Genomic DNA, 20,362 nt, shown 5'->3' with positions numbered 1-20,362 from the left:
CCTCAGACACGCCAAATTCCTCAGTAGGGATGGACCCCAGAACAGTCGGGCTTAATAGAGACGATTCCTGAAGGTATTATAGCAACCTGATATAATTGTTTACCTCCAAGGTGGAGCTGCAGGTATACGGCAGAGAGAAAGCCAAGCGTGGTTTGGAATTATTTCACTCCAATATAAGCAAAGAATGAGGATGTGGTGTATGTTTAGATCAGACGTGTTGCAATACCCCAAACCTGCTGAACCACATGAAAATCAGCCACGTAAAAGAGTTAAAATTACAACATGAAAATCAGTCGCATGAAATAGCATGAGATGAGTTAGACTTAGGACGAGAAAATCAGCCCATAAAAGAGTGTAAGGAGTATTAGTTACTAGTTAGGACAGAAAAATGCATGGTGAGTTAAAGTTAGAACATGAAAACCAGCCATATAAAAGAATATGAGTGCGAAAACCACACCAATTCGGTCGTCATGCAATGATGCAACGCGAGGAGTTGCATGACAAGCCATCGGTGTAGAGTTGTCTGATGGAAACCTTTCAGGGATTTATATAATAGCCTCAACAGAGTATTAAAAATGTCTGCATCTCCAACACCTTTCACCATGTTTTATTTTGTTTTTCAAATGTGCCAATTCACAGAGATTGTTAGTGCTCCTGTTGGATTTAAAAATATAAACAGCTTGTCATGCAATATGGAAGAATGAAACCTTTTGACAGATGGGTAACCGGCAGCAGCTGAAGGTAATAATATTATACCATTACCAAGTCGTTAAATTAATGCACATAGAAACACCAAAAATTGTCCTGAATGAAACGGATTAAACACATTATGTTAATACTATACGGCTGCCATTGAACCATCTGTGAATAATATGCTTGATCAGCTTTGTCTCCTTCGTGTCAATCTCAAGACAAAACATTTGCAATGTAGTTGCTGTCACATTCAACAGCCTTGATTGGCCTCTCATTTGCATCATTTTGAGAGGATCTTTACATTTTTACACACCTGCTCTGCTCCACCCCCGTCAATCTCATGATTCAATCCAACTACAAATGATTGGGAAGCGGAAAAAATGCCTTGCTCTAAGGCTAAAGCTCTAAACTAGGAATCACATTTTTTGGTATAGTCAGTAGCTAAAAGGTCCCGGGTTCGATTCTCACCGGGGACGCTGTGGGGCATGTTCTCTCCTCTGCACCATAAGTGCCCATACCCTAGGTGGGGGTTGGTGAAAGGGCCTTTCTGTGTGGAGTTTGCATGTTCTAACCATGTCCCCTATACTATAGGGCCTATAGGGTAGGTAGGTACCCTCACAAATGCAGTAATCCTTGGTCTCTATACTGCCCCCCTCTGGTGAGGACAGGTGAAGGAAGGACTGGTTGGAATAACCCCCTCCACACGTTCAACCGGGGAAACTCCCCTGTCAGGCGATAAGAAGCGGCCTGCTCACTCCTCGTGCATTGAAGGAAGCATGAGCTCAGTTTGGGGCTCTCCCCAGGTTGGCAGGGGGAGAGTAGCGCCCAGGATTATAGCTTAGGCATTTGGCACCGGGTTAAACATGGGTTACAAAACCGTGGGATAAAAATGTATATATACCGTACTTATTAAAAAATAATAGCATTTTTGTGGGGGGGAACAAACATTCAGAAGTGTTTATTATGAATAATTATAATGATTAATTATGAATAATTATTATGATTATATACAGTGTAGGTGATTTTGTCATTAATGTGGTTGACCCATCCGTTGTTGCACAAGTCTATCTAACCGAGGACTGTGTAGAAGGTAATTTGTTCATCATGGACTATACCATAGCCACATTGATTCACATAGAGAAACATTTCCCCCCGCAAATGCAATGGTATAGTGATAGTCCCGCCAGGTATTTTCCAACAGTCTTGGGCTTCACTCACACATTCGCATCTAGCATACAACAATCGATGCATGCTAGATCATGTATACAATAAGGGTTTGTTTACATCTTGCCCCCAATGCATTTCCAATGGGAGTCACATGGTTTGACACAACATTTGTGTTGTATGAGGGGGTGGGGGGCAGTCGAAACGCAGCCGAAAGCCGTACAACAGAAATGTTGTGTCAAACCAATGTGACTTCCATTGGAAATGCATTGGGAGCTTGCATCAGTAAACAAGTCTCATACATCTATAGCATGCATCAATGTTGTAGGCCGCCATGGGGAGATCTGTTGACTCAAAACGGAGAAGCTGCCCATGATGGCGTGCCTCACCTTGTTGGTTCACCATACACAGCCATTCTGTGAACCCTTTAAGGTCGCTGTTTTCTGCTCCGTGCTTTGGTTTCACAGCACCCAGTTAAACTCCAATGTCTCCTCAGCCCTAAATGTTACCGAAAGCCATCCGTATCTGGCGGCAGAGTTTCGCCCCCCAACACTGTGAGTTCCTTTATCACAAAGTTGCTCATAGTGACAGTGGCTGCGGGTTTGTGATAAAGTTAGAGGAAAACAATTTCAGCAACACTTGCAATGCTGTTGAAAAAACATCATTTCCTTTTAGAAGTTGACATGTTTCAGCCTCTGGGGTCATCGCGTTTGTGATGAAGTCAGTAATTCCTGCTACCGTGTTTGTTTTTGTCTGATCGGAGATCTCTGCTAGGCTTTCACACAGTGCTGTCTGTCATGTGTAAACTGTGTAACGATCCCCAACAAGCTCTCTTGATAACAGATGAAAGAACGGGGTGAGCCGTGTGTACACCCAGGAGACCCGCCTGCTTCCACTTTCATCTGCAGACCCTGGATCAGTATAGGCTATACTTCCTGCAGTTGTTACTATAGCTCTCTGCAATCGGCATCATTTGAAATTCAACGGCTCTAGCAGTGATTCCGAAACATATTAATTTCATGGGCCCCCCAGTTTCACACGCATTATGCTACGGACCCCCGATTGAATGGCATTTCTATCTCTGGTACCCCAATTTATATTGTAAAACCACAGTTAATTTAACTCTGAGAGTGTACAAGTGGAACCAAATGGACCCTGAGCAAGACACTGAACCCCTAATTGCTCCTGGTGTGCTGGTTGGTGCCTTGCATGGTTTTACGAATGTGCGTGTGAATGGGTGAATGCAATGCACAATCTATATGTAAAGCGCCTTGGATAAAGGCACTATATGAATGCACCATTTTAGAATAGATAATCCCCACGACCAATAGTATCTTTTAGTTTAACCACTACAGAGAAATCAGAGTTCTTTACAGTTCTGTTACAAAACCCAGGGGCACTCTATACCTAGGATAGTGAAGTGGGCATGGCATAACATAAATTGCATTGGTTATTTATTTCTAAATTAGTGCTTCATGAGAGAGAGAGAGAGAGAGAGAGAGAGAGAGAGAGAGAGAGAGAGAGATGAGATAAAGGACATAAAGATAGAAGATGACGCATAATGCATGTCATGAGCTGGATTTAAAGCTGGGACCAGTGTGCCCACAGACTACATGCTAATGGCGGTATTAATAACAAGAACCACAGGTGAGCCCCACCTAATGCTTTACTAAGACTCCCAAAGCTGATTTACAGAATGGACATAACACAAAAACAGGAACAAACTAATCAGGTCAAGTATGACATTTGGAAAACAATTAAATTGTATGCTCAATGTATAACATGCAACATTATTGCAGACTTCTGTAGGCCCGTGAATAGAAACACATTTCCAGTAAATAGTGAACACTTTCCATTTGAATGAAAGAAAAACACTTAATAAAGAGAGTGCATATACGCTACAGTATATATTGGTGCAAAAGGAATGGAGGGTGAAAGAGCAAGTCGAGGATGGCTAGTGGGAAGGGAAACATTTATACACCACTGTTGGCTCGTGGGATTTCTACAGTGTAAAAAGCCTTATGTAAACTACAGAGTTTCACATTCAACACATTTGGATTTAAACGCACTCGATTTGCCAGCCTCGAATCTAAAGTCATTCGACGTCACCGTCGGCTGGATCTGCTATAGTCTGCATCCCATTGGCCTTGATATATAAAACCCTGCCCCAGCAGCATGCCATTACATTTCACTGTCAAAAACAGTATTCACAGTGATATTTAGCGTAATTGACAGACTGTCCGCGGGATTGACGACTTTAATATCATTCCGCCCGTGGCCTAGCTGCAGTGACAAGAGCAACAGCTAAGAGAACAATAAGGCACGCTGTCGTGGATTTGTCCACCGTGAAACCAAATAACCCAGTCACACCGGCAGCCGATAATATGTTTTCAAAGCTGGTGCGGGGGTGAGCGAGCGGGCTGTATATGTGGGAGCTTTTAAAAGGGCTGAGGAGGAGAAATATAGTGTGATCAGTGTTGTCAAGAATTCATAATTTATTCCCCGGCTCCTGAGTTCATTTGCCGGTGCGTATATTTAGCCCTCTGTTCATTCGTCTCCGCAAGAAGGGAATCGTTCCTTCTCTGCCCCCCACCCCTCCTCTCTCTCTCTCTCTCTCTCTCTCTCTCCATTCTTTATATCTCCTCCTCACCCACACACTCTACACATGCAGCATGCTCACTCTTTCCCCTGCAGTATAGGAGGAAATTGAGTGAGAGAATGGTGGGAGTATATTAGAGGGGGAAGCCAGAAAAGAGAAGGAGATGGCTTGTGTTGTAGTAGTAGGGCACCAGTGTGGATATGGATACAGATTTGTAGATGGTGTGTGTGTGTATAGGAATCACATGACACGTTGTTGTTGTTGTTGTATGATAGGTGTGATAGTGTCAGTGTGTGCACATCACCACCGTGACCCGCGCAGCTGTTGAAAATGCAGTTTCCCCCCTCCAAATGGCACCATGCTGAGACTATACCGAGCATGCACAGCGTTATCTGTTATTCCTTCTCTATTATTCTCTTATTCCTTTGTCTATCAGACAGCCTTTCTTTGTTTCTGCCCCCCCCTCCCCTCCCCTTCTATCTGTTTTGCTCTCGTACACTATCTCTGCCCCCCTTCAATGTCTCTCTCTCTCTCTCTCTATCCCTCTCCACCCACAGGATGTGGCTGTGGGTTGATTAGAAAATGCGTGGCACAGAACAGGCAATCCATCACCCTGCCAAAGCATAGCTCGGTTGCGCAAGCGCACTCACTCACTCACTCACTCACTCACTCTCTCTCTCCCTCTCTCTCTCACACATACACACACACTATACCAAACACATGTAGTCACGTGCTGAGACGTACAAAGCAGCAGCTCCATGTCTTCTGAAGGCTGATTCATAGCCGCACGCCGCTGTATAGTATATACACTGACGATGGAAGAACTAACAGTATAGGAAGCTCTCGTTGCGACGTGACGCATTGTGTGAGCTTGTAGATCGGCTGTTTTCAGCGTGCGACGCGATTGGACAACCAAGTATAAATTAGACACCAGTCGTCGTCGTCGTCCCCCCCGCCCCGGCGGCCTCCTCCATCTCTCTGTCTCTTTCCACATAGGCTCATAATCCATCTCTTACACATAGTCATCAGCAGCCCCACGGAACACCTGGTGTCCCATGAATGCTCGCATTTCCCTTCCTCACCTCTCCCCATCTTCCAAGCCTGCTCCTCCCCAAAACCCATCCATCCATCATCCATTCATCCATCCACCCACCCTTTCATCCATCCATCCATATTATGTCAATTTTACTGTATTTTTTCGCGTTGCTAGATCAAATCACAGTGGGAATCAAGTGCAAGGTGCCATGTGATATATATACTCTTCCTCCCTCCACGGAGGCCGCTCCACCATAGTAGCACTTTCTATTTCTGTTTTGGCTGGAGAGTACACTTTTCTCCCCTCCCTCTCCTGCCCTTTCTTATATCCCTCCATCCACTCTCCCTCCCTTCCACTCCTCCATCGCTCTGCTGCCGCACCACTCAATATCCAGCCAAGGCGGTATATACGGAGCTGGGGCGGGCTAATGAAATGGCGACTGGCTCCCTGAATCCGCTGTCTCCCATCCGTCATCCGATTATGAGGAGATATTCTCCTTATTGGGCTCCTGTTAGATGGCCCGAGATTCAATAAGGTTCAATAACAGGGACGCGAGTTCACTTCGGGGGGTGAGGTAGTCCCGTGTAAGGTCGGCGTGCCACTTTGTCCAGACGTGGCTTGAAATTAAGCTTTTTTTTGCGAGGCGCAGAGTCAAGTGTTTATCTGGGAAATCATACAGAAAAGGAAGGATGGAGCCGGTGGCAGAAAACCGGGTAGATGTTTTCAATATGACGGCATCTTTTAGTTCCCAGGACTATTATCTCCACAAAGAGCTTTGAGGGCTTTGTTGCCACATGGCTTCCCCAGTCCCACCGCCGCTCACTTCACACTGTGTAGGTGGTCTTGCCCACATTTGATTAATAATAGGTTTGGAACATTATGCGCTGGCTTAGAACCTGTGCGCCTCTCTCGTTGCCAGTGGAGACGGGCCTTTAGAGAACGTTTGTTCTTGCGTAAAAAGGCTAATGTCAAAATAGCTGCACAAACAGTCAGAGAGAGAGAGCACATAAACAAGCCCACTCTTTGAGCATTTTATCATGTTTACATTCTCTCTATTTTCATGCCAGTTTGTGAAGGCTAAAACCCTTGTCACCTGGAACACTGACACCACCACGTTATTATTTATTTATTTTGATTTCTTTGGTGTGTAGCCTATTAATGCGCTAAAACGCCTGGATAAATTTGCCACGGCTCCCAATCGAAAGCATTGAAATGCCAGAGCAATATAAACCCCGGTATAGAAGAAATGGAAGCCGATGAAGGCGATCCTCTGCGCTATAGCCCCTCCGTTTGATGGCCAGCGTGCATGCAGGGAAAGGTTGCAGCCGGCCTCCGGGGCTTCGTTAAGAACCCAGGGTACGACGACAGCTCGTCGATTGATCCGTATCTGGTTGTTAACGGTGAAAGCTTGTGGAGGGGGACGTACGTGCCGTGGCCCTCTTGTTTCCCAAAATGTTCTCAGTATCTCTGCTTGTTCCCAGACCCTGGAACACATAGAAACTCAATTCTTTACTGTGAGAACAACGGTATAGCCGGGCAGAATAGTGACAGAGGCCATAGATGCAGGTGTCCTTTTTTTTAATCGGCCTGTGTAAAAACAAAAGAAGACGAAGACGAAGAAAAGAGGCAGGCATCACTTGTACCCAATCCTATTAGGATGGGCCGACTGCTTTGCAAATACACATAGTCAGCAAACAGCTAGCTTTGGTCGCATAAAGGGGGGGGGGGGTGACAATTAGCAGAAGAGCCAACGTGCAGAGAGAATATCTGACCGCCAACGCAGAGCAAACAGTAATGAGACGTCTATCTTCAGCCAATTATTCCTGAATTTGTTTTGTTGGCTATTTGGGGAGTTTGAAGTAACAACTACTAAGGGGTACAAAGGAGAGGGACTTGCAATCATTTTGCTTGACAATGGCGGCATGTGAAATTAAATGATACACATCTTTTTTTTAGAGAGCATATATTTCCGGCCTCTGTGCTGCTTGCAGGCATATTATTAGTATGGTGTCATGGTAGAGGGACAGTCACAGGGGTAAAAATATCCATTTCACTGCAGAATCACCTAGGTGTTGTATCGCACAAAAAGTGCTACGCCACTGCATATGGCACCCCACCCAGTGTGTGGCTATGAGATAATGGTTGTGATAAATGGATGGGCGAAGACATCCACAGGCAAATGAAAATATCTTTTGCAATACAGCATTCTTTGACATTCAAATGGGCGGGGGGGGGGGGGGGGGGGCTATTCAGTACCACAGGTGTGATGCTGGTTGTCGTCACTACAGGTTGTGTGCTCTTTCTGCACGCATTCTCTCTCTGTGTCTCTCTCTCTCTCTCTCCCTCTCTCCCTCTCTCCCGGCTCCCAAACTGTAGAACAAACACCCCATTGCAGTTACTAACTGCAGACTCACTCCAAATCTTCCACGGTAATCTGAAGACTCACCTCTTTAGCACCCACTACGGCCTGTAGCACTCGTTATGCACAGATGGCTGCCAGATTCATTTGTATAGACCTGGCATCCTATAATTAGTAGTTTCAATGTACAGAATAGATTATAATTGTATTGATACTATTCTGTTCAGATTCTTGGTTTACCTATATGATCCTCCGAGATGACTATTTCTTGATGTATTACTGTAAGTAACTGTGCATCGCTCTGGATTAAGCGCATCTGCTGAGGCCTACATTGTAAATTGTCTGTCCCTCTCCCTCTCTCTCTCTCTTTCTGTTGCCCCATGCAGCGTTGAGTCCCCGTTGTGGCCGGTGGGCATGGTTTTGGAGGGCAGCTCAGAGGCCCTGTGTCCCCCCCCTTCTCTGGAGCTGCGTCCCTCCTGCAACAAGAGCCAGCCCTCGCCTCCTCTGGGCTCCAGCTCGCAGCCCCACGACGGAGTCTTCCCGGGGGACAAGGAGCCCGTCAAGTACGGCGAGCTAATCGTCTTGGGGTGAGAGGACGACGCCATGAGTGTTGATTTTGTCGACTAATACTGTTCTGTCGTAAATGTGTTTTCGTCGACTACCTTTTTTCGCCGACGAAAACTGAATGGAAACTATTCAGAAAATTAAGCAATGATGACTAAAACTAAGACAAATAAAGGCAAATAAAAACTAGACTAAAATGTTAGGAAGGGACTTGTGGACAAGATAAGTCATTTTACACTTGGTTGCATGCTGAAAATAGCTGATCTACAAGCTCACAATGCGTTGTGAGCTTGTAGATCAGTAGATCAGCAAGTGTAAAATCAGCCATTACGACGCCATCAAGGCCCGCCAAAATACATTTTAGTCGACTAAAATGAGACTAACACTAAAACATTGCAGGTGACTAAAATGTGACTGAAACTAAATGAAGTTTCATTCCAAAGACTATGATGACTAAACTAAAATTGAAATTTGCTGCCAAAAACAACACTGCAATGTTTACCATAACGACCTATTCTAAGTCTATACGTTGGCTATGTGCGTTGTGGTCCTCATGTGCACCACCCATGCAAATCTTCCTTGTGAATTAGTCTACAACTAAACCACCCCTCTTGCCTACATCTTGTAGCAGGGCCTGCAGTACGCACACTTTATCCTTTTTTTCCCTGGTTGAGCAGCACACAGAAGAAAAAAAGAGCTCATTTGACTCCATACAAAGATGCCATTCACACACAGTGCGCAGAGGAAGCATGCATAGGCAAATTAAGGTGAAGGGGCGAGAGAGAGAGAGAGAGAGAGAGAGGATGAGAATGACGGAGGACGAGCAGAGAAAGAGTGACAGGGAGACTGAAAAGGAGTGATATAATAAATGATATGATTAGGGGAGGAGGAGAGACAAGAGATGAGAGAGAGGGGGGTGGCAGATAGAGAGAAAGCATAAAGAATATCATCTACATATAGACTTGGGAGCTGGTATATGGTGATGCTCTCCTGCCGTTCCAGGCCCAGATAAGAGACGCAGGTGTTATATTATATTCACTCCTCCTTGCCCTATTGATCTGTACGCTGATGGATTATATGGCTTTGCGCTTCCAGCCACCGACATTTTACGAGGTCCATCCAATCATGGCTTCTCAGCAGCTAATAGAACATGAGCGGGTTTTGAATGTCCTTCCATATATACTGTATACCGTGTACCACTCCTCTGCCTCATGCCTGGGTTGGGATTATCGTATATAGCTGTGGACAAAAAAAACAAGGGGCATTTCAGCTGCATAACCACCGTGTCTCGCCTCTCCGGAATAATCCTCATGCTTTCTTTCTATGCTGTAAAGAAAAAGGAGTCTGTGTTGCAGAACTGGTGATTTAATAAACAAAACGATAATTCAAAAGGACAAATCAGCCAGGGTTCTAAATTCTGTATCCAATCTCCGTATAGTGAACAAACAAAGTAATATCTCTCTTCCTCTCAATAATGCGACCGCTTCCCTGCACACCAGAACAGAAAGTAAACACAATATATCCCATAATACTCCTCGTCCACGCCTCAAAGCCCGCCAACACAGTTAAAGAAACAATCCCCCTGTATATACCTTAGGGTTACAGTGTGAATGGAGGAAAAGCGGCGAATGGGCAAATCCGATTTCCTGTACAGCCATGGGAAATTAATATTTTGCCATTTGCCTCTAGTCTAGCTTCTCTCATTTCACGCTGTGCTCCATTTCTCATCGCATTATATTATATAACAGACATTTCCATTTCAGTTGCATTGAACCTTTATTTGCTATGCCATTCTCCTTAGTGAATTCGTCTTATAACCAGAATCATACCATATACTTCTTGGTTTTGGGGGAAGATGTAGACTACATGTCTCCTCCGATACGCAACCGCTTCTTTTGTGAAGAGTACAGCTTGGGATTTGGATCCCAATGTAGCCCAACCCAAACACAGATCTTACAGGAGCAGGTGGTTGATTAAAAAACGGCTTCTAAATCCGAACATTCTTCTGAAAAACCCATGTTTACTATGTCAGTGGTGCTCAACCTTTTTCATGTCAAGGACCCCCAGAATTATCTCTATTGGGCCACGGACCCCCATCTCAAAATATGTAGCCTCCAGGGACCCCCCATGCAGAAGCCAATATTTTAATTTAAAAATGTTCGCTCTGAAATATATATTCAAAGACTCGTAAGCTCATAGCGCTATGAGCTTGTAGATCTGCTATTTTTCAATAGCTGAATGCTGAACAGAATGCTTAAAACACCCCAAAATGGGTTAAATTACTGCGGGCGGGAATGGGTAGTCAAAAAGAAAAAAAAGACTGTGGGTCCTGCTCCTGCATGTCATTGGTGCAGCATGGAGTCCACAAACATCATCAAAAATCATTGTAATCACCATCAAAGCCGGTGATTACACAACACCAAAAGCAAAGCAAGGGGGCAGCGGTCTGCGACATTTGGATTCATTTCTCAATTGTTACCGACAGAAACGTGAAGCAACCAATCCATCACTGAAGCTCAGGCATGCTGCTGGCCTGGGCCAAAAGGGAAATGAATAAAGCACTAGCATCCACAATTCTAGCCCCAGTATATGTTCCCTCAGCACTATACGCTCATTCTGTATAGCTCCGAGAGGAGGTCACACCCTGGGCCCCTCCCACCGCCGTTCCTTGTTTCCACAAGGAACGCTTCTTACCCTTTTTTGCACGATGAATCCAAAAAGTGACGGGCCACGAACGTTTTACACTAATTCAAACTTAGCAGCGGCCGAGAAAAAGGGTTACACGAGCGTTTACAGCGGTTGTTTAGCATGTTTTTTTTCAAGGAAGTTGAAAAGCTTTAGCGCCGCCCCGCCGCCTCCCCTGGTCGAAAGTAGAATTACATTTCAGTTCACTCGACATGCACGCGCACACGCACGACTTCCTTGACAAACATGGAAGCGGCTGACTAAACAACCGCTGTAGCGCTCGTGTAACCGTTAAAAGTTGGATTTTCTCGGACGCTGCTAAGTTTGAATTAGTGTAAAAACGTTCCTGGCCCGTCACTTTTTTGATTCATTGTGCACAACACAGATTTTGTGCATTATTGTCACAACACCTGTGGCAATATTCGTCTTCCACAATGTCTCCAAACATTTCAGTGACTAAACCCTCAGGGGAATTTTTGTCTTATATTGGTCGCTGCTACAAAAAACAAAACAAAAGACATAAGTGTCCCCTGAGACAAGCCAGACAGGGAACAACACCATAAATAATCGAGATTCTTTACATTTGTATGTAGGAACAGAATGCAACACAATGCATACATCAGGCAGTCGTCATAAAGCACAGAGCATAATGCAATGTCCTGTAATTTATTTATGGCACAACACTTATGTCAACGCCCTCATTTAAACCGAGAGGTTGTGCATTGGCCAAGCATACACTATTGCATTCACTGGTTGCTTTATGACTATAAGAGCAACCTGGGGACCGCCACTTTCTTTACATTTCATTTAACCTTTATTTAACCAGTAAAAACCACATTGAGACTGAAGTCTCTTTTACAAGTGAGAACTGGCCAAGACAAGAGGCTAAATAAGTGACACAGCTCTGCCAGTAACACAAAATACACAACAAAGAAAACCAGGACAGACATACAATGCTCATAAATACAGTATCCACTACTGAAGAAGCTCAAAGGGAGAACAGGAACGCGACCAATAAGGACTAATAAATAAAAACTAAGCAACGGAAATTGCTAGTAGACTAAAAAGCAAGCAGACATTTGCTATACACTATTGTGTCGGGTGGGTCCATCATAGACCTTACCTGACACAATAGTGCTGGGGGTTAAGATTAGGGTTTTTCTTCCTTGTTCATTCAGGTTGTAACACTTGGTTCAATATCACTATAACAATTAAGTTACCGGTAGGTTAAGTTAAGAATGACATTTCAAGGACTTGATGCTGTGACACCCCAAGTCAAAATATCGTGTCTGTATATTTATTCTATAAATGTATATAAGACCCGTCCACAAATGAAATGACTAGTACACTTCATCTTGAGAGAATAAGGTACTTCCTGAGAAACAGGGAGAGACAGTTTGATAAGGTTTGGCTGCCCCTTGTCCATTACCTGAGTAGAAACAATTAATAGACGGGATACCATTGATATATGGTTGACTGTACGCCATTTTCTTTTCAGATGTTTTCCATGAGCTTTCTATAATCTTATTATATAGTATGCAGTGTCACAGTGTCACTGTCAGCAGTATGGCTGGGAGGGTTAAGGGTTTTCTGTTTTATCTGTTCAATAAAAACATATTTGACAAAAAAAAAAGACCCATCCACACAGACACATCACTTCAAGGACATTTATGTTTGTTAATTTCACCGTAGACTTCTTGTAGATTAAGTAATGCAGATATTTAAAATAATGAGAGCGTAATTATGAAACCAAATTGACTCGTAAGGGTAAGGGTTTCATGTTACACGCTCAAGAGTTAAAGATCTATAAGGGTCCATTTGGTTACCAACTCTCCATCATTTAAGTTTAACTGGGGATATTACCTGGAACCCCCTCAAGGACCACTGGTTGAGAACCACTGGTCTAGGCAGGGGAAGTATGGATTGGGACATAAGGTTGGAGAGTGATTTTAAACATTTATACGTGCGTGTGATTTTAAAATATGATTTTTAAACATTAACAAAACACGACATATGGCGCAACTCAAGAAAGGATCAAAGTCATATTGTAAAGTATCTACACTCAGTTCAAACACTAACCTATAGCCAACATAAAACAAAAGTCACAACACAATCCTAATCTCACCTGCCTATAGTCTAAACTAATCTAATAATAATAATGAATTGCATTTTTATAGCATATATAATCTATAATCTACTCTAAATGTACCTGACACCCAGCAATCAGCACAGACATACTCCCCACTCCTGACTCTGACAGACTTGTGTGCACGCATGCACGCACACACGCACGCACGCACAATACACAATACTGACACATCGTTACAAAAAGCTCTCAAGACCGACAGCTCGGAATAACTACTTCGATCTTTGCACAGCGTTGAGTATATGCGCCGGCAGCTTCTTTCAATTGTTACCGATAGCAATGGAAATGGAGGAGAACTTAATTTTTGAAACGTTGTTACGGACGACAAGTATATGCATCCAAGGACCATTAATAAGTAACCAACTGTCAAGCAGTAAAGCGCAGCCCGCTGTGTTCGCTGTCCGTGGTGCTGTGCTGTGAAGGCTGATAGGCGTGTTTCTGTTTGTATATTTGTGGTCCCAATGGAAATATTTGTGGGAAGCAGACGGGTACTTAAACTTAGCTGTGGGCGGTAAAATATACTGCGCGCTGCAGGCGGTATGCAATGAAACCCATTACGGGAGCAGAGACAAGAGATGACAGAGTGAGAGAGAGAGAGGGAGAGAGAGAGGGGGGGTGGGGCGGGGGGGGGGGGGGGGGCGAGATATTGAAAGCAAAGCATGTCATCTACATTCTGGGAAATGGTAAAGAAATCCACCGGGAACGGGTGGGAGTGGGACTAAAATGGAATTGCTACGCACAGTTTGTAAATTTGGATTGGAATATGTATCGAAAGCTCTGGTGGGCTGTTCGGTTTGTGTTTCATATTCATTATTCCTTGTCTTGTTTTTTTCTTTTTACCACAGTGAAGCCAATGGCATTTGGGCATTTTTTTACATTTGTATTCATCCATCTATATGCCGTTCACCTTTACTGAAATTGTTTCTATAAACCTTGGTTCATCGTAACGTTTTAAAAAGACCCAACTACATTTTGTTCGTGCACGCACACAGGCACAATGGCTCTCTGGTCAACGGGGACAAGGGTCGCAGGAGAAGTCGTCTCGCCCTGTACAAGAGGCCCAAAGCCAACGGTGTCAAACCTGATGTCATCCACAATGTCTCCACCCCTCTGGTGTCAAAGGTAAGAGAGAGCCTCGTATCGGGTCAATGGGATGGCTCATTAGTACTGTATAGCCTCGGAAAACCCAGGCTTTTATTGTCGTTCGCATTCCCGCAACACGTAGCATGGTGAGTTGTGGGCTTGTAGATCTGCTATTTTCGGCAATTAGGGAGGTAACAATGGGTGAGCCCATGGTAGAGCGCTTTGGATAAAGGTGCTATATATAAGTAACCATTTAGCATTTTTTACCGTTAATAAAACATGCTTTTGAGGATTCCACGAGCCCCAAGCTAAAAGAGGACCCTAATGAACATGCTGTCGTTTGTAGATTTTTTCTGCGTTTCTAAGCTCTAGGCCAAATTAAACACTATAGGCTACAGAAAAAGCCCAGGGCTATCTTAACCTCGTTGCACTCTCGAATGTATCATCCTGGCGGGTTCAGAGTAAGCCCTGTGTTTGAGGATTCACACCTGAAGAGCCTAGGGTTAGAATCTTTTAAAACACTGACAGCAGGGAACAGTTGGGAGCACACAAGCCGGATTATAGTCTGGAAAACGAACATTCCCTTGCTTTGGTCCTATAACCTCCTTTCAACACTGGCGATCTTGACCCCTCAGTGTTTTGGGGGGATGATCCTGAAAAGTACAGGCGATATAACCCTGCTCTGGAGAGGGCTTTATAGGAAACCCCCGGGCTAAATACGGGGATATCCCACATTCTTGTATGTTGTTAGCTATAATGGAGCTGTGGTAACAGGCCAGGGCCACTATTATTTCCACACTCACTCCAGACGTAAAAAAAAAAAAAAGACAATAAGATTTAAAATACTAGCCAGTAAGCTACAGACTTATAATTAATTAAAGTGGGTCATGTTTGCATGTTTGGAATTGTAATTGTAACAGCTGAAATCAATAATATATCAGTGTTCTGATAATATAACCTGAGGGCGGCATTAAATGCTGCATTAACCGTGCACTGCTGGCTTTGGAAAATAAATATAGAAGATAAAGAACCACCAACCATTTTGACCTCGGAAGGTCTTCTTCAGGGAATGATACAAAATATTGTAGCAAATTGGGGTCTGTGGCCTAATAAATAAGAGTGCTGAAGTCCTGACGTCATTCCATCACCCCCTGGGTTCGCATAACATCTTAAAATCGTCTCATATAAGAATTGTGGTGCAAAAATAAACAAACTGACCCGGCGATATCGCCGGGGAGGTGTCTGTATCGTTTAAGACAGTCGCTCATATTTGATATACGAGTCCGTTTCTAGCGAAAATGTAACTAATTTGCGTTTTCTCTCAGTCGACTCTTCATATCCATAATGATTTGTTTATTTTTCAAACGCAGTTCTTATATGAGGCTAATCTAAAAATCCCCTAATGGGGATTATAATGCAAATAAACACGAACACGTGGACTTATACACTAGACATTCCAGTCTGGCCTTCGGTAGAGTATGTTTTTGCTGCTGCTACAGCACTCTGTACATAGAGTATATAGACTATAGAGGATAGACCACGGGAACGAAATGAGAGTTCTTGCGCTTGCGGCGTGTGACTTGACTGGAATCTCCTTTTGTGCTGCGTTGATAATGTTAACAGGTCCCGTCCCCCCCCCGTACCCCCCAGGATATTGCTATAAATAATAACGTGCTATTTATGGAAAATAGGGGCCTGTTACACGATACCACTTGTTGCCAGCGGTGACTGTCGTCGTGTTTCGCAAATCTCTGTTCTTCACCCCGTGTATTACATATTTTTGTCCCGTCAAAAAGTGAAATCAATTCATGAGCATTTCATGACTTTATACCGGTATAAGGGGGAATACCAGCCTCTTTTGACAAAAGAAGAAAGAACCTTTGGCACTCGTGTACTTTGATAGGATTTCATGAAACAAAACGGTGTTTGTTTGTTTCCGTTACTGACCTATTTATTGAATGCCTCTAAAACACCATCTTAAACACCTGACATGAAACTTACAACACTTCACATCAAAATGCTATTGTTATTTTGGTGTTCTCGCTTGTATTTCGGAATATAGGTCCATTGTGCCTAAGGCTTAACCCCCCAGCCTCCTTTGACCTGCCCATGGGACTGACTTACTTATGGAATTGACCTAAATCATGAAATCTAAGTGAGAACACACATCAGAATAGCATTTGAAATGAGTCTTATTGTTGTGCGTTTCATGTGATTTCGCAGTGTTTAATGAGCATTACAACATTGCAGTGCTGCCAGTTCTGGTACCGGTAATCCACGTATGCAGGCTCTTTCCCAGAAGGCCGAGCTTGCGCGTGTCCTTGCCGTGTGTGTGCGTGTGATGTGTATAATGTTTTTTGCATCGACAGGCCCTCAGCAACAAGAGCCAGCACAGCATCTCCTACACGCTGTCCCGCAGTCACTCAGTCATCGTGGAATACACCCATGACACCAACACAGACATGTTCCAGGTCAGCCCTACACGCACACACACACACAATTACCTACTGTGTATACACACAGACAAAACACTCCGAAATGCGCAGGTGCACTCACACCCACCGACACACACACAGGCACAGGAACACACACTCCCTCACGTGCCAGCTCAACGCTTTCAGCTCTGACCTACTCTGGAAATAGAGCGCTTGAACTCAAAATAGGGGAGAGACGGCCGAGTGCCGCCTTGTTGAACCTGCTCGCATGCACTGCACACAGCTGCCACGTGCAAATACACACACACACACGTACATGCATGCACATGTGCTGACAGGCACTGAACATCCATGTCCTACGCACATGCAGGAAAACCTTTCAGGCGCATGTGCACGCACGCGCACGCACACACGCACACGCACACGCACACACACACACACACACACACACACACACACACACACACACACACACACACACACACACACACAAGCCAGAAATAGTCGTGTCACCCAGAGTATCTGTCATCTAGCTCGCCCACGTCTCAACAGTGCAGAGTCATGAAAGGAGGAGGGGGTGGATGCAGGGGTCCTAGAGGAGGGGGGGGGGGTGGATGCAGGGGGTCGTAGAGGAGGAGGGGGTGGATGCTAGGGGTCGTAGAGGAGGAGGGGGTGGATGCTAGGGGTCGTAGAGGAGGAGGGGGTGGATGCTAGGGGTCGTAGAGGAGGAGGGGGTGGATGCTAGGGGGTCGTAGAGGAGGAGGGGGTGGATGCTAGGGGGTCGTAGAAGAGGAGGGGGTGGATGCTAGGGGTCGTAGAGGAGGTGGATGCAGGGGTCGTAGAGGAGAACATAGAAGCCAGAATGAGGAGAAGGACGGAAGAAAAGGGAATGGAAAATACAGGACAAAATGAGGGAGAACATGAGTCAGACTCGACCGCTCCCAGCCGCTCTCCGGCCATCCATCTCTCTCATCCACGCGTCACGTGGAGGGACCCAACTCCAGAAGACTGCAGTCTATATATCCCTGTTGATCTGCCTGCCTGCCGCGGTGTTGATATTGATGATACAGATGTTTGTTAGTAAGGTATAGCCAATATCACCAGCAATAATGCATTTAAAGCAGAGTTTGGCAGCAATGCATGCTGGGTTCTGCACACTATTCACACCTCTCCGCAGTATTCCAAGCCAAAACACAAAGAGGGATCATATCGCACCTTGTTGCCCATCACACAGCCAAAGCTACAGTGGGAAATCCCCTATTTTGTTGCCCTGTCATGTTTTCTTTCTTCACTGTTCTGTACTGTCTGTTACTGTACCTTGTTCCATGCGGCTCACAACTCTTTGAACAGCCCTAAAATACAATTTCTATTCCAGTGGTGGACAAAGTACTCTTCCTCAGTGCTTGAGTCAAAGTATAGAACAGATAGTCCTGGTCAAAGATTAGAATACTCAACTACAAGTGAAAGCTGCTCTGTTAAATGTTGCATTTGAGTTAAAGTACCGGAGTACTTGCTAAAAGAAAACACTTAAGTGTCAGGCTTCTATCCCAGGTATAAGGACCCAAAATGCAGAATTCACAGGAATAATAAACTTAAAGTCTTTACTTGGAAAAAGTAGAACTCAGGTACACCTTACAAGGCATGAAATAATGAATACACAAGGCAGAGCAAACTGATAAACCAACAACCACATGAGAGCATCAAGGGCTATATATAGACTAGGTTCATTAGGGGAGCAGGTGAGGTGAGAGACACACAGGTGGGCCCAGGTAGTCATCAAGGGCAGTGGATGAGTGGGTGTCAGTGGCACAGACTGTGGCCAGGGCTCTGTGACACTTCAAAGTATTCAAAAGTGCATGCCTTTACAAATACTAAAGTATCAATGCAAATCACACATATCAATGCATTTAAGCATTCAAATTGAAGCACTGAGAAAACTGTTGCGCCTTTTTTCGTCCTTTTTTTCTTCAAACTTGACTACGGTAGCGGTGGTCTCAAAAACATACTTTGACAGGAAAAGACTCGCTCATCGTACAGAAAAATAAGTAAAACTCCTTTAGACTGCTCATGGTGCAATTAAAAAGCAAACGTTTCGGTCCTCAGACCTTCGTCAGTGCTATGGTTTTTCACAGACAAAGAACTTACACTTTAAAGAGCTCCAAAACAATACAGCTCAGGTGCTGAGAATTACTAATTGGTGACACCACCAGCATTCAAATTGAGACACTTTCCAAAGAACAGTCTAAAATCCACCACTGTTCTATTCTCTTTCTATTGTAATTCCATGCAGTCTATTGACTTCAGCCTCCCTCTGCTCCCCCCCCCCCCCCCCCCCCCCCCATGCAGATTGGCCGGTCAACAGAGAGCATGATAGACTTCGTGGTGACGGACACAGCGGGCAGCGGAGGTGGCAGCGGCGGTGGGGGCAGCGGGCAGGGCCAGGGGGGGGCAGTGGGCGACGGCGTAGGAGGAGGAGGGGGCGGTGGGGGCGGGGGCCAGTCAGCCCAGAGCACCATCTCCCGCTACGCCTGTCGGATCATGTGCGAGCGCACCGCCCCGTTCACCGCCCGCATCTACGCCGCCGGCTTCGACTCCTCCAAGAACATCTTCCTGGGGGTGAGTGAGTGACTACTGAAGGCCTAATCATTCATAGTCTGGATTTTCGGTGGTGAGGTGACCACCACCGCTCCAGTGGTGAGCTGACCACCGGAGCTGAAATAACGTTGAGCGGTGGTGAGTAAAAACAGAGAGAGCGGTGGCGGTGGTTTGCTCTTCACCACGGCTCAGTGACGTCATGGTGTAGTTCGGTGGTCACCCCACCACCGAAAATCCAGACTATGTATGAGCCCTAACTGTCCACCAGTTGGTGGAAAGTAACTAAGTACATTTACTTAAGTACAATTTTGAGGTATTTATACTTTACTTTATATCAAATGTTCTACTCCACTACATCTCAGAGCCGACGTTTTTACTTTTACTCCACTCCCAATTATTTGAAAACTTTAGTTACTAGTTACTTTGGAGATTTTAAATTTTGATTAGAAAACTTACACTAACCACTTCAACCCTATTGAAAAGAGCAGATCTACAAGCTCACAATGCGTCGCAATTGTGAGCTTGTAGATCGACTATTTTCAAAAGATTTTGAAGCGCCCCTCAAAAAGGAGATGACCAAGAATAGACAATAGTGGTTACAACTAGAATGTGTCAAAACCCAATATATTGCTGGACATAGTATGGACAATGAGCGACATTGTGTACAATTATTCAGAGGACAGTCACTGTGTGTGACTATAATGTGAATTCCTGGATATGAAATGTTCATGGTCCCATTATTTCTTATAGTGTACTGACATGACACGATCACGCTATGTTGTAACGTAAGTATGCAATAACGGTTACACGAAGAGAGCAACATTTTCCAGATTTCTTGATTTGAAAGAGACGTTATTAAATAATGCTAGCCATTATAATTATGCGACTCCCTCTGCTCTTTCTTTAGATTCTGCTAGTTTCTCGCATCTGTGTTTTTTTTCTTTTATCGAGTGTCTTGTCAGGTTGATTGTTATTTGGAGTGCTTTAACGGTGCACAGTCCCT

The 20,362-nt window shown here is 44.6% G+C and overlaps 1 protein-coding gene across 1 annotated transcript in view; it reads left to right on the top strand.

Moving 5' to 3' along the window:
* peli3 (pellino E3 ubiquitin protein ligase family member 3) overlaps positions 1–20,362 on the top strand; it is a 35,636-nt gene that overhangs the window by 4,667 nt on the left and 10,607 nt on the right. Inside the window, exons 2-5 of the mRNA XM_080792069.1 lie at positions 8,238–8,438; positions 14,239–14,368; positions 16,699–16,800; positions 19,111–19,380. Coding sequence (XP_080648195.1) covers positions 8,266–8,438; positions 14,239–14,368; positions 16,699–16,800; positions 19,111–19,380 — 675 coding nt within the window. The 5' untranslated portion in view covers positions 8,238–8,265. The remainder of the gene's footprint in view (positions 1–8,237; positions 8,439–14,238; positions 14,369–16,698; positions 16,801–19,110; positions 19,381–20,362) is intronic.

This window comes from Protomyctophum bolini, assembly GCF_963924005.1.
Source record: "Protomyctophum bolini genome assembly, chromosome: 20".
Classification (NCBI taxonomy): domain Eukaryota; kingdom Metazoa; phylum Chordata; class Actinopteri; order Myctophiformes; family Myctophidae; genus Protomyctophum; species Protomyctophum bolini.
Note: the sequence above shows the minus strand (reverse complement) of the source record. Positions and strands in the feature narration are given on the sequence as shown.